Below are 21679 nucleotides of genomic sequence, written 5' to 3' on the forward strand. Positions count from 1 at the left end.
GATTATTTTAAAATATCTTAAGATTTGATTATATATCCTAAGACAAAAATTGATAAAGTGTTCTTTTCGACGAATAACACCAACAGAAAGAAATTAATGAATGAAAAACAAAAATTATTCAAAATGCTATGAGATTTCGAGCAGATGATTCTACTCGCAACCCTTGCAATGTTTGACGAGTACTCGCAACCCTTCGCAATGTTTGATGGGAACCTACCAAATATAACCGATCAAAAGATATAGAGCAACAACGTCAATTTTGCGCGCGACGACGTCAATTTTGCAAACAGAACTTGTCTCGCGCGACATTCTTGCTTCGTCCGAAGCAATCGAATTACAGTAGAACGTCGATTATCCGGGGGCGGATTAACCGGCGGGCGGCTTAACCGTGCGCATAAATGTGACAGCTGTTCAAACGTACAGCGAACATTTGCAGCGATAGTCAAGTGGGCAACCAGATTTTTGTGCAGCTTTAAAGTGTCTAGTGATATTTTAGAAATTCATTTTTGTTCATGAACAGTTGTTAAACCTATAGTTATTGATTAAAATAATATTTTACTACCAATTAATCGATTTATTCAAGTTAGATTAATCATAAAACTAATAAAAAACTAGTAATAAAATAATTTTTATATGAAAATGACATTTCTTGGACCATTATCCGTGCAAATCGATTAACCGGCAACCGTCCGGTCCCGAGCTGCCCGGATAATCGACGTTCTACTGTATCTAGTTTGTTTATGAGACAGACTTAATCAAAACTCAAATAAATAAATTTGAGCAATTAATTTTCAACAAAAAACATGTAAGTTGACATGGTATAATTGAGCTACTTTGATCTACACAGAGTAAAATTTTGAGCTACTTTGTGTCGCGCGAGACGTTGTCGATCTATGTGTATTTGAACGGTAAAACCAATATAAGGCCCGTGTCTGTGCTCCATCGGATGCGATTTTTTCGGAAGGCCTGTCAAACGCTTTTTCGTATCATATTGCGATAATTTGGATGATTTTAATAATATAACGATTATGAAAAATTAAGTTGAGATTGTTCCTACAAAACACCACACATTTAGTTTGACAGATAAAATCGGATGCGGCGTCCGACGAAATCAAATTTTTTTGATTCCGTCGTACTACGAAATCGCACGTCCGACGTTATCTATCAAATCTCATATAAAATTTTGACAGGCCTTCCGATAAAATCGCATCCTATAGAGCACAGACACGGGCCTAAAGGACACAAGTGCCACAACTCAACTAAGGCCCGTGTCTGTGCTCCATCGGATGCGATTTTATCGGAAGAGTTGTTAATATTTTATATGAGATTTGACAGATAACGTCGGACGTGCGATTTCGTCGTACGACGGTATAATTTTTTTTTTATTTCGTCGGACGCCGCATCCGATTTTATCCGTCAAACTTAATGTGTGGTGTTTTGTAGGAACAATCTAAACTTAATTTTTCATAATCGTTATATTTTTAAAATCATCCAAATTATCGCAATATTATACGAAAAGGCGTTTGACAGCACGAGCGATAAAATCGCATGCGATGAAGCACAGATACGGCCCTAAACGAACACAAAACACGTTCTAAACGACTCTCAACCTAACCGAAATGTAAAAAGACTTCGTTTAGTAGACGGCAAACGACTTATGCATTCTAACCGTTCAAATAGACACAGAGCGACAACGTCGCGTGCGACGACGTCTCAAGCGACAAAGAGTAGCTCAAATTTGCAAACAGAGATACTCGTCTCGCGCGACATTTCTGCTTCATCCGAAATAATCAAATTATCTAGTTTGTTTACAAGCTAGATTAATGCCAAAAGTAAAAAATTATGTTTGAACACATTTTAACCTATTTTTTTGTGTTTTCACCGTCCAAATAGACATACAGCGACAACGTCGCGCGCGACAAAAAGTAGCTCAATTTTGCAAACAGAGCTACTCGTCTCGCGCGACATTTTTGCTTCATCCGAAATAATCGAATTATCTACTTTGTTTACAAGCCAGATTATTGCCAAACGTAAAAAAAATAGATTTGAACACATTTTAACCTATTTTTGTGTGTTTTCAAATAAAAAACAAGTTGGTTGACTGAGTCAAATGAGCTACTTTGATCTACACCTAGTGAAATTTTGAGCTATTTTTCGTCGCGCGCGGCGTTGTCGCTCTATGTCTATTTGGATGGTGAGATTTGAGTAAAGGTTGTTGGTGATGATACCCATGTATCTGACCACACGGACCAATAGATTTTTGTTCGGAAAGAGTATATAGGTCAAGATTAGATGAAGCTAGTCGAAACACATTGCAAGAAAAGGACAGCAATATAATGATGAAATAGAAAATGCCATCTATTGATCAAACCAGCTGTGTAGCTATGGTGCTTTGGTTTTATTCTATGAATATTGGAAATATGTTTCCAGGTTAATATGTTGCGCTTGGGGAAATTTGATTATATCCCGTTGCAAAACTGATCAAATACGATTGAGTGTTATACATCGAAACGATATTTATTGTAAAAATAATATTCAAAACTTTATAACTTTCTGAAATTCACAAATGTAAACGTCGAAAGTATAGTAGGATTATTAAACTATTGTTAATACATTAATTAATTTTAATGAATTTTATCACCTTGAAGTACATTAATTGGGAGCTATTCCAAACTATTAAAACATTTCTTGATTCGCTTTGTGTAACTGTTTCATACACGACTACTACTAAAAAAAATTCAGTTACTACTTTACCTCGTCTACCAAGCATCTTTTAACCTCAGTCGAAATAATAAAATTGCATATAGCTTTGTTATCTAATATTACTTAATCTACTCTTCGAAGTACTAGGTAACAAGTTTTTCACTATCTATATTGATTATCTCTGTTATCTATTGATTTTGAAATGGCCTGTAGTATTTATGTCGCATCTCGTATTGAAATTAATCGCTGTCCAGACGATTTTCGAAGAACAAAGAAAAATCGTTTCAAACTCTTAAAAAATATCAAATAGTGAAAAACATTAATAGTTATGCAAGTTCATCATTACTTGCGAATGCACTGCTCCTGCTGCTAGAAAAGCTGTTGAAGCGCATGGACAGGTTGGGGTCTGGTGCAATAACGTAGTACTGGCAGTTTGACAGAATCTGCTGACGCGTGAGCTTGAAGAATAGAATTTCTAAATGGATCTTATAGTACCTGTAGAGATATAAAGCATAAATTATAAATGTTTTATTTGAAAAGTTATATGGCCACTTACATTATTTAGCTGGCGAATCGATTGTGTAATGGGAACTGTATACATCAGCTGTATAGATCGACTCGTACATAGTATTTTTTTATGCATGCGCAGTATTTTTTACAACCAAAGAAGACAAATTTACTCGTATTTGCCTTTGTTGGCAAAATTGGCCAAGAATTCGATATTAATATGAGACAAATAAGCGAACAATCCTGTGGTAAAAAATAAGAAAAGATAAAAATATTTTAAACCTGTGATTTGCATTCAAAATTTTTACTCACTTACCTTAACCATTATTATTCCTAATTTTGACATCCTTTTGATTGCGGGTAATACATTATACATACAGCTTAATTTGCTAGCCACATTGTGCAATTTTATCCAATCTTGATTTTCTCTGTCGCTCTTGTCTCTGACTGCACACGATAGAGCACGTCGTCGTGACATGGCCTGGTTAACAATAATTCTTCAGGATGCTTGGTCCCTGGCTGCATCCATGTAGACACTCGATCTCTAGCTCTGACAGGTTTGGCATCCAGCCATCGAGTTCGCTGTGCTCCCCTGCCCTTATGCCGAACTGGAGATCGCTGTCGAACACCCTCTTGGTGGGGTATGAGTCCGGCATCCTCATGACATGCCCCAGCCATCGTATCCTGCCAGTCTTCACCACGGTCAGGATGCTCGGTTCGCCGTACAGCTCAGCAAGCTCGTAGTTCATCCTTCTCCCTCACGCTCCATGCGCGAACACACTGCCAAAGATGGTCCGGAGGATGCGTCGCTCAAACACGCCCAGAGCGTTTGCCTCTTCCGATCGGATGATCCAGGAGTCGTATCCATGGAGGACCACCGGGCGAATCAATGTGCAATACATCTAACTTTTCGTGTGGGCTCGAAGTCTTCTGGATCTCAGCAGTCGGTGAAGCCCATAGTATGCCTGATTCCCCTGAACAATGCCTATCCGGATTTCGCTGCTGATGTCGTTGTCCGAAGTAACGACCGTCCCGAGATAGCAAAACTCCTTTACTACTTCAAGATTGTCGCCGTCAACTTATATACTGCTTCCCTGATGCTAGTCAACTTATACACTGCTTCCCTGAGTCTCCAGCAAGCAGGTACTTCGTCATTGTTGCATTGATTCTCAATCAAATTCTTGCTGCTTCGCGTTTGCGTCGGGTGTACGCCTCATACATCTTCGCTGTTGTCACTTCCGATGATGTCGATGTCATCCGCGTAGCTAAGAAATTGGAGAGACCGGTAGAGGATCGTGCCACGAATGTCGTTATCTAGCCCCTCGCTTCGAATGACACCTTCCAGGGCGATGTTGAAGAGCAGACAGAAGAGTCCGTCCCCTTGCCTCAGACCTCTGTGAGATTCGAACGATTCCGACGACAAGTTCGATACTCTCACTTTGAACTGCACCCCGTTCATGGTAGCCTCTTACAGTCGGATCAACCCGGGGAAGTGGTACCGCTGCATGATGTTCCATAGTTCATTCCGATCTATGGTGTCAAAGGCCGCCTTGAAGTCGATGAATGGTGGTGCGTTGGCGCTCTTGGCACATTTGGAGGATCTGCCGAAGAGCAAAAATTTGATCGGTGGTGGATTTATCTCTAACCAACCCAGCTTGGTAACTGTCGACCAAAGTTGTAGCCAGGGGCGCAAGTATGCAGAACAAGTTCTGGGACAGGATCTTGTAGGTGGCAATAAGACACCCAGCTTCCACTCCTCCGGTAGTTTTTTCTGCTTTCAAATTCTCACGATCAGATGGTGCATTTCGACGGTAAACCTCTCCGTCCTCATCTTGGAGAGCTCTAATGTCAATCATTACTTTAATTATATTTAAACATACTATTTGGAGATTTCGAGTTGAATGCTATTTGTTTCTATCTGAGTTCTATGTACTGTATTCTTGTGCATTTATTATTTAAATAATTTAGTAACATTTTATCCACTTTTTCCTAATTTGTCAACGTGCAGTACGTGGCAGTACCGCCTTTTAAAAGACAAGGAAGAAATAATTTCCTACAATAACACACGTGATCTTTAAGTTGTTTCAAATGATTGGTCGACAACTGATGTTTGACTTATGGCTAGCTTATATTGATAATTGGCAATCATTCTACTAGTTTACAATATCCTAATTTTAATTTAGCTATATTTCTTTTTATGAGCTAGCTATGCTTAATTTAAACTGCATAGCTTCAATTAAACTTTGACTTTGACATCTTTTTGAATTAATTCTAATACTTTGATGAGATTGATGATTGATGACAATTAATAAAATTGAAATATTAATATTGATGAAATTATTACTATTATTGAATTATAAGAAATAATACGAGCGAATTATCGAAATACGAGCGAAATAAAAATCAAAATTATTTTTCAGACCATTTTTTTTCATTCAGAATTTGCTAGGAGCTCTAATTATCAATACCTTTTGTTGCGAACGCGACAATCGATTTGTTTTATATTTCTTTCAACTCATAAAAAAGAATAATATTTGATAGTTTATACGTACTCAAGAACAGACGTACCCATCAAGGAGACAAACATATTGTAATCCTAAACCCTTCAAGTAGGGCCATCTGGTTTTATTAACTTGCATGTTTTAGCAGTCAATTACTTCATTTCATTTCGAACCCATAACGGTTATTTCAGGATTACAGCATGCACGTGTGTCAAACTAGACCAATTCCAAGAAGCGTAGGAAAATTCTACATCTATGTTTCCCAGGACCATAAAATCACTCAAACGCAGATGCGTCAATAACATTAACCAGATAATGAATTCGAAAAGCAATAAGTTCAAGTATTTGTCAATGATACAATACATTCGGAACATGCACCACAGGATTCAAGTGTTAGGTACAGTTACGCCAAAAAGGGAAAATCACAACGCCTGCAATCAATGCAACAATTTTTGTCCTCACCAGAGAAAGCAATAAAAAATGGAAAAGGCTAGTGGCATAAATATATGCGTAAAAGGAAGAGAAAATAACTTTCCCACAATAGAACTTCAAGAAAATAGTATATAAGAATTCATTTTGAGTTGAAATAAACACTCACAATTCTAACGCCTAACTGTGCACCCGTGTACAGAGTTTTTCTTAACCGCTCAACTAACTTTCCGCGACTTCGCGAATTTCGTTAACGAAATAAATATTAATGGCTCCAGAGCGGAGTAGTGTTAAAATATATAAACAAATATTTTTTGTGTACTCCAGTGAACGAAGTGAAAAAGTTAGTGAATGAGTTTAAAATAAAAAGATATTAAATTGTAACGTCAAAATCATATTTCTCATCGCTTGTGAAAGAACAATTTTTCCTCTTCCGTTGAACTCGTGTTGTTTAATTATATTACTGAACAATCGTACAAAAAAGTGTTGTGATCGTGTCACAATTCATCACAACGCAGCCAACGCCAGACAAGGAGAACGTCGTCCTTGCACCACATCAAAAGGAAACAAAGGAACATATCCAGGTAAGCCAATTTCCTTTTCTAATTAACAAAAGGCAAGGAAATCATCGATTCGTCCAAAATGTCTGTGAAATTTGTTACTAATCCAAACGGCGCATGCCGATTATGTACCGGGATGGACACGAGCGAACCAACGATGACGCAATGCAATGATTGCGATCGTTGGTTCCACTTGTCGTGTGTTAAATTACAACGACTGCCTAAACGAGAAGAATATTGGTTATGTCCGAAATGTCAAAGCATCAAGTACGAAATTAATCGTCTTACAAGCTTGACAAAGGAAATCGACAAGGGCAAGGAGGGAAAGGAACAAGAGACGAACATTGAAACCTCCATAAAGGATTTGATCCTCAGCAAAAAAGATCAAATGAGAGACATTCTTAACGTCATTAAAATATTAGTTGATGATAAAAAGAAGCCATCGCACGAGGAAACCCTTATCAGAAGGCAATCCTTGATGCAGTTGCCGAAGTTTGGAGGCGATCCAAAAGAATGGACGAAATTCAAGCAAACGTTTGATAAAACAAACTAAGAGGGCAGTTTTACGGATTTAGAAAATCTAAACCGTTTAAAACAAGCTTTGAACGGAAAAGCGTTGCAGCTCGTTCAACAGCTAAGGATGGAATATGAAAACGTTACAGAAATAATGACGAGGCTAGAAGAGGAATATGGAAGACATGATTTGGTTTATCTTGAACAACTAACTAATCTACAAAGAATAAAAAAGAAGTCAAAAACATGTTTTTTGATTTACCGAAAGCATTAGAAAATCTAGTGCACACAGTAAAACTCATGAAAAACCACCTTATCATAATGATCATAGTTAGGTTTTGGAATAATTGTCGAAACTCCCCTATGGCATCCAAGTTAAAAGGACGGAGTATGTTTTAGAAAAAAAGGTAGATTTAGAATTTGAAATTGAATAAACACTTACAATTCTAAAGCTAAATCGTGCACAGTGTTTTACGTTTACTCTGTTTTACGTTTTGAATCGAAATTTTTAATATCTAACGTAAACAACTAACTCTAGATATATACTCTAAAAATAATTACATGGAACTCAGAATCAGACATATATATATATATATATATATATATATATATATATATATATATATATATATATATATATATATATATATATATATATATATATATATATAATATATATATATATATATATATATATATATATATATATATATATATATATATATATATATATATATATATATATATATATATAACAAGCCTAACACAACACAATACGTACATTGTAATGCAGAGTAGTTTATAAAATAGACAATCAGATAAAGACAGTCAGTTCTAATCAAGATCTTAAACTCAGAACGTATGCGTGACAGATTAGTGAAAATATAATTTTTGTATAACCGTTTAAACACGTGTGTTCTTAATTCACACGAATATTCCATTAACTATAGAGAAGGATGAAATACTAACATCGTTTCATTTTTTAATTTATAGATCTGCTGAAGACATACCTCCAGATCCCATTTCGACAACAGCCATGCGGTGCCTGTATATGTGCAAATTCATGTGCAAAAGAATATGTGCAAATTCAGCACCATTCTAGAACCTTTTTGGGACAGTTAACACGACACCAGCACCGAAAACAATACAACATCATTCATAGTGAAATATGCTACAATCAACATAGTAATCATTGGAACCAGCATCACGCACCAACATCGTATCAACATCCGGCCAAACGTCTAACATAAACAACTAACCATAGCATAAACATAACAAACATAGTATGTATATTGTAAAGTAGGGAACCCAACTTATATAAACTTATATAATATGAATTCAGGCAAAGTTATGCAGTTCTAATCAACATCTTGAACTAAGAGCATGTGCGCGGATAAATAAATAATTATTTTTTTACATCAATTTCAACGCGTGCGTTCTAAACTGAATTTATTTTAAATTCTCGCCCCTTAACAAATATTCCTCTAAATGAAGAAAGCAATGAACCGTTAACATCGTTTCATATTCGAATCGGTAGAGCAGGAAATTACTCTATTCCGATAGAAACCCCAACCCAGAGCTTAGAACGTAAACTTTACAGACTTGCGCTCTACTATGGCAAAGTTTTTTGGGACAAATGGGTAAAGCAATATTTACCACTTATTGCCCAAAGACCAAAATGGAATAAATTGACAGAAACGATTAAAATCGATAATATCGTTGTAATTACAGATACAAATTCGATGAAACCCGGTATCTGGCTAAAGGGACGAGTAATAGAATTACAACCCGGCAAGGACGGACAAATACGATCTGTTAAAATTAAAACAACGCAAGGGATATACTGTCGTCCAGTCACAGGGATAGCAATTCTTGACGTTTATAAAAAAGCAAATCTTAAGACTACAAGAGACAATTCCGCCACAACCCCTGAATTTGTAGGTATCATGCATGAACGAACCCCTAAAATACCATTAAGTATCTGTCGTAATCAGATAAATGGAAACAAGAAAAACGATCACGATGTTAAACCTTTTAAACGTCGTAATATTGAATTATCACCAAACGACACGCGCGTTTCAGACTCTATACGAGGGCCGGGATCGAAATTATCGGGGAATACGATTAAAAAATTTAACAATATTGTCATCACTCTACTAATGATTTTGTTTCTTTCAGCTGAAGCAATAGGGGAATCATCAAGGGGTTTAATAGCGTATGACTGCGCTAATAATGACATAAACATTACTAGCTACTCCCTTATGGACGTAACATCATGTATCCCACCGGCCAAAAACGTAACAACAGAAGAAATACGTATTCAAGTATTGCAAAGAAGTCCGAAAACTATAGTGCATGTTAATCAATGTAAAGTAATAATCAATAACCGTTTAAACACGTGTGTACACTACAGTAATGACCGAAATGTGCAAGCTAGATAAAGCGCTTTTGGAGACCAAATTAACACTTGCTCGCCTAAACCCAAGTGAATTCGTCACGAATCTCGTCAAACGTCCTGGTTACACAGCAGTAGTAGCAACCCAAATATACATGTATGTTTCTAGAAGGAGATAGCACGAACGTAAGAGGAACGAAGCGAGCGATGACGAAGGACATCAGGAGAAAGAGAAACGAATAGATGAGTGAGCGAGAGAGGAGATGATAGGATAGCTATAAAAACGGGAGCACGCGCGGAGTGGTCAGTCGCGATCGGTTTGTTGTAATTAACACGACTAAATAAAGAACTGTGAAAACGTACATTCGTTTCTTCGTATTTTCATTCCTTACATACATTCTGGAATTTGAGGCGAAAGAACTCCGCATTAGCCAAAGCCTCTCTAAACCATACTAACAACATTCTGGAATGCAAACCGGTCTACGTCACATATGACAGCAAGGAAGATTGCTATCAATAAATTCCAGTAAAGTACAACATTCGCTCTATGTTTATGGCTCCAGTTACACGAATGCTACAACTAAGAGACACGCAAATAGATTGCACGCCATTGCTACCAGAGAAACTTGCCATTGGTGGTAGGTGGTATACTACAGATCATCGTCTGAGAGAAACGACAGCCCCACAACAACTGACCACTGATATCGTAACGAATTGGGCATACAGGAGTTTACGATGCCGAAAGTCTCCAAAAGATGAAGAACATGGTATATGAACAAAGTGATAAGAGAATAGCATCTTCAGTTCTACATAAAATGATCGCGGGTCAGCATCCTAACCTACAAGGGTTTACTTTCGACGCACTCGTATCAGAAAACATAATTCACAACGCGTTTCAGAAATACTGGTCAAAACTAGTATCTTGGTCAACCTGGCTCGACAACGTAACGTCAACAGCTATCGGTATCTATGTATTCGGAAGAGTTGTTAAATTCATTAACGATACAATAATACATGGCAGGATTCTCTTCGAGATCTACGGAGTTGGATGGTAATTGTTAGCATCCTTTTATGATTCCTTGACAAATCTGCTATCTCATCGAGGCCATAGAGAACAAGCAGCCAACGTAGCAAGCCAACAAAATTACGTCAGCATCGCGCTAGAAAAACCACAAAATGAAGAACTACCTAAAATTCAGGTAATACCGTGTCATGGTAAGCCGAGTTTTCTGTATCCAACACTTAAAACCGTTGCACGTCCAGTAGACCACGAGATGACAACAGCATGCGCACCGCCTTCACAGCAACCACTCATCGGGCAGCAAGACGGTGATTACGAACGCAATTAACACAAAATATCGTAAATTTATACATATATTCTTATAATTTTCTATCTTTGCTTTATAATCTCCTAAAATCTTATCATAGCGAAAGTCGCGTCCCTCGTAAAACTTGTAGTTTTACGTGGGCCGGTATGTTGCGAACGCGACAATCGAGTTTTAAATATATTTCTTTAAACTCATAAAACAGACTAGAATATGATAGTTGAAACGTACTCAAGAATAGACGTACCCATCAAGTTAACAAACATATTGCAATCCTAAACCCTTCAAGTAAGGCCTAAAAAAAAAATAAAAAAAAAATAAAAAAAAAACCTGAACGGAGAACGTCTCGATTTTCTTTGAACGTCTTGGCCTTTCCTAGGATTTGTTTTAGGTCTCATCCGGGTCACTCTGCCCCATCCGAAAAGTTATTGAATAAATTGTGCCACTTTCTCTGCATAGATTCCCACGAACCGCGAATACTAGCCGAAAGTTTAATGTACAATTTATTATGGTAACTCCTACCGGGCAGAAACCCATCTTTTCCTATAAATCTGTTTTCGGTTGGAACTTAGGACACTGAAGGCCTTTCCTTCGCGTGGCCTGGCCCGAGTTCCGTCGTCAACATTGGTGGCTCCAGAGAGGAAACGAATTCTTATTCGTCAATACCAAAAACTGCAGTTAGGGAACAAATTTCTTATCGAGAGAGGATACGAAATTTATTCGATCCAGTTTGTAAAGAGAATAGCTCAGCTTTACAAGAACGAATCTGTCCAGAGAAGAAGGCGTTCAAACCCAAGGCTTAGGCCATTAGGAACAAGCGAACTCTACCTGTTGGGATAAATCATTCAGTTATTAAAAAAACTCACCTACGTGCTACCTTGAGGAATAATATTTGATTAGGAAAGAAACATTCTATTAACGTAAAAGGGGTATCTGTTGCGAACGCGACAATCCAGATTTTTTATATTTCTTTCTAACCATAAAATAGAATAAAATATGATAGTTCAAACATACTCGAGAACAGACGTACCATCAAGGAGACAAACTTAATGTAATCCTAAACCCTTCAAGTAGGGCCATCTGGGTATTTTGACTTGCATTTTTTAGCAGTCAATTACTTCAATTCGTTTCGAACCTATAACGATTAACTTAGGATTACAGCATGCATGTGTGCCAAGCTAGACCAACTCCGAGAAGCGTAGGAAAATTCCACATCCATTTTTCTCACGGCCGTAAAATCGTTAAACCTAAAAATCTCTCAAACATAGATGCGTTAATAACATGAACCAGATAAGATTTCGAAAGGCAATAAGTTCAAGTATTTGTCAATGATGCGATACATCCGGAACATGCACCACAGAAGTCAAGTGTTAGGTACAGTTACGCCAAAAAGGGAAAACCACAACGCCTGCAATCAATGCAACAATTTGTTCTCACCAGAGAAAGCAATAAAAAAGAGATCACATTTCCTTCAGGATCGCTTGACATAAAACAGCACACCAGAACCAGAAAACCTCCTAGGAGAATGCGTAGGCGTGGCAAAAAGGAAAAGGCTAGCGACACGAACATATGCGAAAAAGGAAGAGAAAATAACCTTCCCAAAATAGAACTTGAAGAAATTAGTATATAAGAATTCATTTTGAATCTGAATAAACACTTACAATTCTGACGCCTAACTGTGCACCCGTGTACAGAGTTTTTTGTCTGAACCGATCAACTAACCTTCCGCGACTTCGCGAATTTCATATCCGAAATTAATAATGGTGGCTCCAGAGAGGAGTAGTGTAAAGAAATAGGAAAACTCCAAAACTTTATTTTTTTATATCTACTCCAGTGAACGAAGTGAACAAAAAAGTTAGTGAATGAGTTTACACAAAAGGGTGTTAAATTGTAACGTCAAATCGTATTTCTTACCGTTCTTGTGAAAGAACAATTTCCTCCTCGTCCGTTAAACTCGTTAATTAAACAAAACAAAAAAAAACTCGTAATCTGAACCAGCAGTGTTTGTTTATCAAATTACTGAACAATTGTGCTTGTAATAATTCATCACAGCGCAGCCAAGGTCCAGACAAGGAGAACGTCACCCTGCGTCACTTCAAAAGGAAATAAAGGAACTTATCCAGGTAAGCCAATTCCTTATTAAAACTAACAAAAGGCAAGGAAATCATCGTCCAAAATGCCTGTAAAATTTGTGACCAATCCAAACGGCGCATGTCGATTGTGTACCGGGGTGGACACGAGCGAACCAACGATGACACAATGCAATGAATGCGATCGTTGGTTCCACTTGTCGTGTGTTAAATTACAACGACTGCCTAAACGAGAAGAATATTGGTTATGTCCGAAATGTCAAAGCATCAAGTACGAAATTAATCGTCTTACAAGCTTGACAAAGGAAACCGACAAGGGCAAGGAGGGAAAGGAACAAGAAACAAGCATTGAAACCTCCATAAAAGATTTTATCATCAGCCAAAAGGATCAGATGAAAGACATTTTTAACGTCATCAAAATATTAGTTGATGATAAAAAGGAACCATCGCACGTGGAAACCCTTATCAGAAGGCAATCCTTGATGCAGTTGCCCAAGTTTGGAGGCGATCCAAAAGAATGGACGAAATTCAAACAAACGTTTGATAAAACAAACGAAGAGGGCAGTTTTACGGACTTAGAAAATCTAAACCGTTTAACACAGGCCTTGAACGGAAAAGCGTTGCAGCACGTTCAACAGCTAATGATGGAATCCAATAACGTTAAAGAAATTATGTCGAGGTTAGAAGAGGAATATGGAAGAAATGATTTAGTTTATCTTGAACTCCTAAATAATCTACAGAAAATTAAAAAAGAGTCAAAAACCATGATTTATGAATTGACCAATGCATTAGAAAATCTAGTGCACACGGTAAAACTCATGAATAAACCGTCTTATCTAAACGATCATAGACTGGTTTTGGAATTAGTGTCCAAACTCCCCTACGACATCCAAGTCAAAAGGACGGATTATATTATAGCACAAAAGGTAGATTTAGAAAATCAAACCTTAGATGAATTGTGTGAATGGTTAAAACCCTTTGCCAAAAGAGCCAGTCTCATGAGTGCCGCACAATCGATTAATAACAAAGGACATCTAAACATACATGAGCAAAAATTTGAACATAAATCTAAGCCAAAATGGCAGGACAATAATAAACCAAATCAAAACAAATCATCTATAAAATGCTTAATATGCAATAAATCCCACGAAACTATTAAATGTTACGTCTTAGTAAACAAAACTATAACAGAGCGTCAACAGATAGTTCGTAACAAACGACTTTGTGCCGGATGTTTGAATTCTAACAATCACGGTATAAACGTTTGTAGAAGTGCGCAAACGTGTGGTATTAACGGATGTACAGCTAAACATCATAAAATGCTTCATTCTACAGAATCAACACCAGCAGTTGAAAGAGAAGTAGCAAATAATCACCACGAGGTACAAAGCGCATCTTCCACGCATTACCAAGTGTTACCAGTAACACTAATAAATAAAGAAAAAACCGTGGAAACGTATGCTTTCTTAGATACAGGCTCATCTCTCACCCTATTAGATACAAAAATAGCCAAACAATTGTCGCTAACGGGAGAAGAAACTCCTCTTCAACTAGTTTGGACGCAAGGTACAAAGGCTGACCATGAAGGAAGTCAAAAGGTAAATCTAAAGATAAGAGGGACAACCAAAAAGACTTTCTCCCTAAAAGACGTTAGGACGATTAAAAATCTAATGCTACCATTACAAACGTTAGATTACAATGAATTGTGTCTCAAGTTCCCTTATTTGAAAAATTTACCAATCGATAAGTTTGAAAACGTACAGCCGACCATTGTGATCGGCATAAGACATAACAAACTATTAATGGGTACAAAGCATCGCTACGGGAAGCAGGGAGAACCTATAGCCGTAAAAACCCCACTTGGCTGGCTTATACACGGTAAAAGGATGGAAAACAAAAATCAAAATTTCTCGATGGTTATTCAAGAAGATTCGGAAATTCAACGAATGATGTCAAATTATTTTTCCATTGAAGATTTTGGTGTAAAGCCCGTAAAGGCGCTACCTGAATCTGAGGAAGAAACAAGGGCAAAGCAAATCCTGAAAAATACTCTGAAGTTCAAAGAAGGACGTTACGAGGTAGGATTGCTATGGAAAAAGGATAACCATAAATTTCCCGCTAGCTTGGACAACGCAATGTCAAGGCTCATTGGCTTAGAAAGAAAGTTGAAAAAGGAACCAGAACTAAAGGTATGGGCGTTAACAACTTTCAAGAGCTATGTAGAAAAAGGTTACGCTAGGAAACTAGAACCATGGGAAATAGAAATGCATCCATCAAATACATTTTATCTTCCACACTTCGTGGTAATAAACAAAAACAAGGATCCGCCGAAACCCCGATTGGTGTTCGATGCAGCAGCAAAGGTTAGAGGACAATCTCTTAACTCCGCCTTACTATCGGGTCCGGACAGCACCACTTCACTATTTGGAATCCTAATTAGGTTCCGTGAAGGAAAATACGCAATCTGTGGTGACATTAAAGAAATGTTTCATCAAGTAAGAATTCGTAAAGAAGATCAACATGCCCAAAGATTTCTTTGGCGCGATTGCGAAGACCGTAAGCCAGATACTTACGTTATGCATGTAATGACCTTCGGGTCAACATGTTCACCTTCTTGCGCGCAGGCCGCAAAAAATTCCAATGCAGAGAGGCTAAAGGACAAATACCCTTTAGCGTTAACTCCAATCGTGCAACAGCATTATGTTGACGATTATAATGACAGCTTTAATTCAATGAGCACTGCCATAGAGACAGTACAACAGGTAATAAAGGCTCATGATGAAGGAGGATTCTTTATTACCAAGTTTTGCTCAAATAACAAAGAATTGCTCAGTACCATATCAGAAGATAGGATTGACGCAGACAATATAAAGGTAATGGATAGTAGAAACGAGGAATCGAAAATACTCGGAATTTATTGGAACACAACTAAAGATAACATTGGCTTTCATGCAAAACTGGACAAAATACCTTCTGACGTTCGTCTAAAATTCAGACACCCAACAAAACGGGAAGTATTATCATTTGTTATGAGTTTCTTCGATCCATTGGGTCTCTTATCCAACATAACCATACAAGGGAGAATTCTTATGCAAGAAGTGACAAAAGAAACAAATGAATGGGACGTACCAATTTCAGACAATTTGTTTGAAATGTGGACAACGTGGCTAAAATATGTTGACTTAACCAAACATGTTCGTATTCCTAGATGGATTATGAAAACGCCCACTTCAGAAATAGAACTACACACATTTGTAGACGCCTCCGACAAGGCATTTGCCGCAGTTATTTACGCCAGAAGCATAAACAATGGGAAACCATATGTCCAAATTCTCACCGCAAAGGCTAGAGTTGCGCCAATTAAAATATTATCAATACCTCGTTTAGAATTACAAGCAGCATTATTGGGGGTTAGGCTGTTGGATACAATCAAAAGTGAACTGAGAATCAAAATATCCGAAACAACATTTTGGACTGATTCAAAAACGGACAATTGACAACAATTGGACCTCTCTCGAAGCTAACGCCCTTTTTGGACGAAAACGGCGTAATGCGTTTCAAGAGCCGACTGGAATACACCGAGCATCTCCCGAAATCAACGAGGATGCCAATTATATTACCAAAAGATCATCACATCACTCGTCTAATAATACAATGGTATCATGAAGTTTACAACCACCAGTCAGATAAAATAGTTTTATCGGCAATTCAACAAAAATATTTCATACCCAGTTTGAATACAGCATTTCGTTACGTAAAGGCTAGATGCCAATACTGTAAAAATGCTAAGGCTAAACCGATAGCACCGCTAATGGCACCGTTGCCTACCTGTAGAACGGAAGCGTACGTCTATCCATTTACACATACGGGTATAGACTACTTCGGACCATTCGAAGTAGCAGTAAAAAGATCAATAGAAAAACGCTGGGGTGTAATCTTCACATGCATGACCACAAGAGCAAGCCATATCGAGTTAGCTGAAAAGCTAGATACCGATTCCTTTATCATGTGCTTCCTAAACTTTCAAGGGAGACGAGGAATGGTGACTCATGTCTACAGCGACAATGGAACAAACTTTGTGGGATCAGACAACGAACTGCGATCGTTGATAAAACAAATTAACGCCCGCATGGAACAGGGAGAGGCAATGAAACTACAAATAATGTGGCACTTTAATCCACCAAGCGCCCCGCACTTTGGAGGGTCTTGGGAACGATTAATCCGCATAATCAAATCCAATTTGAAGGATATGATACATTGTAGAAAAAATCGTGCACCGACCATTGAAGTCTTAAGAAGTGCCTTAATACAAGCCGAATTTATTCTAAATTCTCGCCCCTTAACGAACATTCCTCTAAATGAAGAAAACGATGAACCGTTAACACCGTTTCATATTCTTATCGGTAGAGCAGGAAATTACTCCATACCGATAGAAACCCCAACCCATAGCTTAGAACGTAAACATTACAGACTTGCGCTCTACTATGGCAAGGTTTTTTGGGACAAATGGGTAAAGCAATATTTACCACTCATTTCCCAAAGACCAAAATGGAATAAATTGACAGAACCGATTAAAATCGATGATATCGTTGTAATTACAGATTCTAATTCGATGAAACCCGGTACCTGGCTAAAGGGACGAGTAATAGAATTACAACCCGGCAAGGACGGACAAATACGATCTGTTAAAATAAAAACAGCACAAGGTATATATTGTCGTCCAGTTACAGGAGTAGCAATCCTTGACGTTTATAAACAAGAAAATCTTAAGACTTCAATAGACAATTCCGCCAAAACACCTGAATTTGTAGGTATCATGCATGAACGAAACCCTAAAAAACCATTAAGTACCTGCCATAATCAGGTAAATGAAAACAAGAAAAACGATCGCGATGTTAAATCTTTTAAACGTCCTTATAATGATTTACCACCAAACGACACGCGCGTTTCAGACTCTAAACGAGGGCCGGGATCGGAAAAGAAATTAACGGGGAATACCATCAAAAAATTTAACAATATTGTCATTACTCTACTAATGATTTTGTTTCTTTCAGCTGAAGCAATAGGGGAATCATCAAGGGGTTTGATAGCGTATGACTGCGCTAATAATGACATAAACATTACTAGCTACTCCCTTATGGACGTAGCATCATGTATCCCACCGGCCAAAAATGTAACGACAAAAGAAATACGCATTCAAGTACTACAAAGAAGTCCGAAAACTATAGTACATGTTAGTCAATGCAAAGTAATAATCAAACGCTCAATTCGACATTGTGGCGCCTTTTCTCACACTTCTGATTATGAATATGGGTACGCGTACATCATAAAGGAATTTACACCAGTAGAATGTAAATTAGCTCAAACGTTAGGAGAAGTTTCTATATCTATCAATGCCAAGGTCAGGGAACTGCGTCGTAATCACACCACCAGAGGGGAAGCACTCATCGTCGGCAGCGTCACGGGAACCAAATGCAGCGGCGGAACTTACCGGACATCGAGCTACACCTGGGAAAGCGCATTGGTATATTACGAATATGAAATCGGAATGTACGATTACGTAGCCACGGCGGACATCGAAAACGACCAGGTAACGCTGCGTAACGGGATCATCTGCAAATATACGACGGGTTGGTGTCTAGATGCGGAATACGGCTACCTTACGTGGAGTGTCGACTTGTCAAGACAATGCGAGCACAACGACTTTGAAATAATCTACGAAGGTACTGTAAACAAAACCTTTGATCAAAATACTGACGTCAAAACACGAGCTAACGCAGTCTACACCTTAATATCGAAAGAGCATATGTTTTCAATAAGGGCTCTCGATGCTACTCAAATATGCGGCTTTAATAGCTACGTAACCGATCACCCAAAGATTTTCATTCTTGAGTTACAAGGATATCAATCGCCTTTCAAACGCAGAGCAATCGATGGAAAAAATCTCGACTTGTTCACCTATTTCAATTCAAAAATCACGCTAGTAGAAAACTATCTCGGTCAAAAGTTGAACGATGTGTACACTACAGTTATGACCGAAATGTGCAAACTAGATAAAGCACTTTTGGAGACCAAATTAACACTTGCTCGCCTAAATCCAAGTGAATTCGTCAAGAATCTCGTTAAACGTCCTGGTTACACAGCAGTCGTAGCAGCCGAAGTACTATACATTCTGGAATGCAAACCGGTCTACGTCACTTATGACAGCAAAGAAGATTGCTATCAAGAAATTCCAGTGAAGTACAATAATCGCTCTATGTTTATGGCTCCAGTTACACGAATGCTACAACTAAGAGGCACGCAAATAGACTGCACACCATTACTACCAGCGAAATTTACAATTGGTGGTAGGTGGTATACTACAGATCATCGTCTGAGAGAAACGACAGCCCCACAACAACTGACCACTGATATCGTAACGAATTGGGCATACAGGAGTTTACGATGCCGAAAGTCTCCAAAAGATGAAGAACATGGTATATGAACAAAGTGATAAGAGAATAGCATCTTCAGTTCTACATAAAATGATCGCGGGTCAGCATCCTAACCTACAAGGGTTTACTTTCGACGCACTCGTATCAGAAAACATAATTCACAACGCGTTTCAGAAATACTGGTCAAAACTAGTATCTTGGTCAACCTGGCTCGGCAACGTAACGTCAACAGCTATCGGTATCTATGTATTCGGAAGAGTTGTTAAATTCATTAACGATACAATAATACATGGCAGGATTCTCTTCGAGATCTACGGAGTTGGATGGTAATTGTTAGCATCCTTTTATGATTCCTTGACAAATCTGCTATCTCATCGAGGCCATAGAGAACAAGCAGCCAACGTAGCAAGCCAACAAAATTACGTCAGCATCGCGCTAGAAAAACCACAAAATGAAGAACTACCTAAAATTCAGGTAATACCGTGTCATGGTAAGCCGAGTTTTCTGTATCCAACACTTAAAACCGTTGCACGTCCAGTAGACCACGAGATGACAACAGCATGCGCACCGCCTTCACAGCAACCACTCATCGGGCAGCAAGACGGTGATTACGAACGCAATTAACACAAAATATCGTAAATTTATACATATATTCTTATAATTTTCTATCTTTGCTTTATAATCTCCTAAAATCTTATCATAGCGAAAGTCGCGTCCCTCGTAAAACTTGTAGTTTTACGTGGGCCGGTATGTTGCGAACGCGACAATCGAGTTTTAAATATATTTCTTTAAACTCATAAAACAGACTAGAATATGATAGTTGAAACGTACTCAAGAATAGACGTACCCATCAAGTTAACAAACATATTGCAATCCTAAACCCTTCAAGTAAGGCCTAAAAAAAAAATAAAAAAAAAATAAAAAAAAAACCTGAACGGAGAACGTCTCGATTTTCTTTGAACGTCTTGGCCTTTCCTAGGATTTGTTTTAGGTCTCATCCGGGTCACTCTGCCCCATCCGAAAAGTTATTGAATAAATTGTGCCACTTTCTCTGCATAGATTCCCACGAACCGCGAATACTAGCCGAAAGTTTAATGTACAATTTATTATGGTAACTCCTACCGGGCAGAAACCCATCTTTTCCTATAAATCTGTTTTCGGTTGGAACTTAGGACACTGAAGGCCTTTCCTTCGCGTGGCCTGGCCCGAGTTCCGTCGTCAACATTGGTGGCTCCAGAGAGGAAACGAATTCTTATTCGTCAATACCAAAAACTGCAGTTAGGGAACAAATTTCTTATCGAGAGAGGATACGAAATTTATTCGATCCAGTTTGTAAAGAGAATAGCTCAGCTTTACAAGAACGAATCTGTCCAGAGAAGAAGGCGTTCAAACCCAAGGCTTAGGCCATTAGGAACAAGCGAACTCTACCTGTTGGGATAAATCATTCAGTTATTAAAAAAACTCACCTACGTGCTACCTTGAGGAATAATATTTGATTAGGAAAGAAACATTCTATTAACGTAAAAGGGGTATCTGTTGCGAACGCGACAATCCAGATTTTTTATATTTCTTTCTAACCATAAAATAGAATAAAATATGATAGTTCAAACATACTCGAGAACAGACGTACCATCAAGGAGACAAACTTAATGTAATCCTAAACCCTTCAAGTAGGGCCATCTGGGTATTTTGACTTGCATTTTTTAGCAGTCAATTACTTCAATTCGTTTCGAACCTATAACGATTAACTTAGGATTACAGCATGCATGTGTGCCAAGCTAGACCAACTCCGAGAAGCGTAGGAAAATTCCACATCCATTTTTCTCACGGCCGTAAAATCGTTAAACCTAAAAATCTCTCAAACATAGATGCGTTAATAACATGAACCAGATAAGATTTCGAAAGGCAATAAGTTCAAGTATTTGTCAATGATGCGATACATCCGGAACATGCACCACAGAAGTCAAGTGTTAGGTACAGTTACGCCAAAAAGGGAAAACCACAACGCCTGCAATCAATGCAACAATTTGTTCTCACCAGAGAAAGCAATAAAAAAGAGATCACATTTCCTTCAGGATCGCTTGACATAAAACAGCACACCAGAACCAGAAAACCTCCTAGGAGAATGCGTAGGCGTGGCAAAAAGGAAAAGGCTAGCGACACGAACATATGCGAAAAAGGAAGAGAAAATAACCTTCCCAAAATAGAACTTGAAGAAATTA

The 21679-nt window shown here is 38.1% G+C and overlaps 1 protein-coding gene and 2 long non-coding RNA genes across 3 annotated transcripts; 2 read left to right on the forward strand and 1 right to left on the reverse strand.

Moving 5' to 3' along the window:
- Window positions 1-1374: 1374 nt before the first annotated feature.
- Window positions 1375-7796, reverse strand: LOC133391578 (uncharacterized). Its single transcript, XR_009765067.1, has 3 exons — window positions 3527-7796; window positions 3260-3453; window positions 1375-3198 (listed from the first exon to the last, which is right to left on the reverse strand). It is a non-coding gene; the product is annotated as an uncharacterized LOC133391578 (long non-coding RNA).
- Window positions 6632-8258, forward strand: LOC133391579 (uncharacterized). The gene is made up of 2 exons (XR_009765068.1): window positions 6632-6724; window positions 8207-8258. It is a non-coding gene; the product is annotated as an uncharacterized LOC133391579 (long non-coding RNA).
- Window positions 8259-11855: 3597 nt separating this feature from the next.
- On the forward strand, window positions 11856-20650 carry LOC133391357 (uncharacterized). The gene is made up of 2 exons (XM_061645075.1): window positions 11856-13056; window positions 17625-20650. Exon 2 carries the CDS (start codon window positions 17636-17638, stop codon window positions 19505-19507), a length of 1872 nt encoding a protein of 623 aa, XP_061501059.1. The 5' UTR covers window positions 11856-13056; window positions 17625-17635; the 3' UTR covers window positions 19508-20650.
- Window positions 20651-21679: the final 1029 nt, after the last annotated feature.

This window comes from Anopheles gambiae, chromosome 2, assembly GCF_943734735.2.
Source record: "Anopheles gambiae chromosome 2, idAnoGambNW_F1_1, whole genome shotgun sequence".
Classification (NCBI taxonomy): domain Eukaryota; kingdom Metazoa; phylum Arthropoda; class Insecta; order Diptera; family Culicidae; genus Anopheles; species Anopheles gambiae.

Excerpts from the sequence above, each read along its gene's own strand:
- LOC133391357 (XM_061645075.1), top strand. The coding sequence starts at position 17,636 with ATGAAACCCGGTACCTGGCTAAAGGGACGAGTAATAGAATTACAACCC.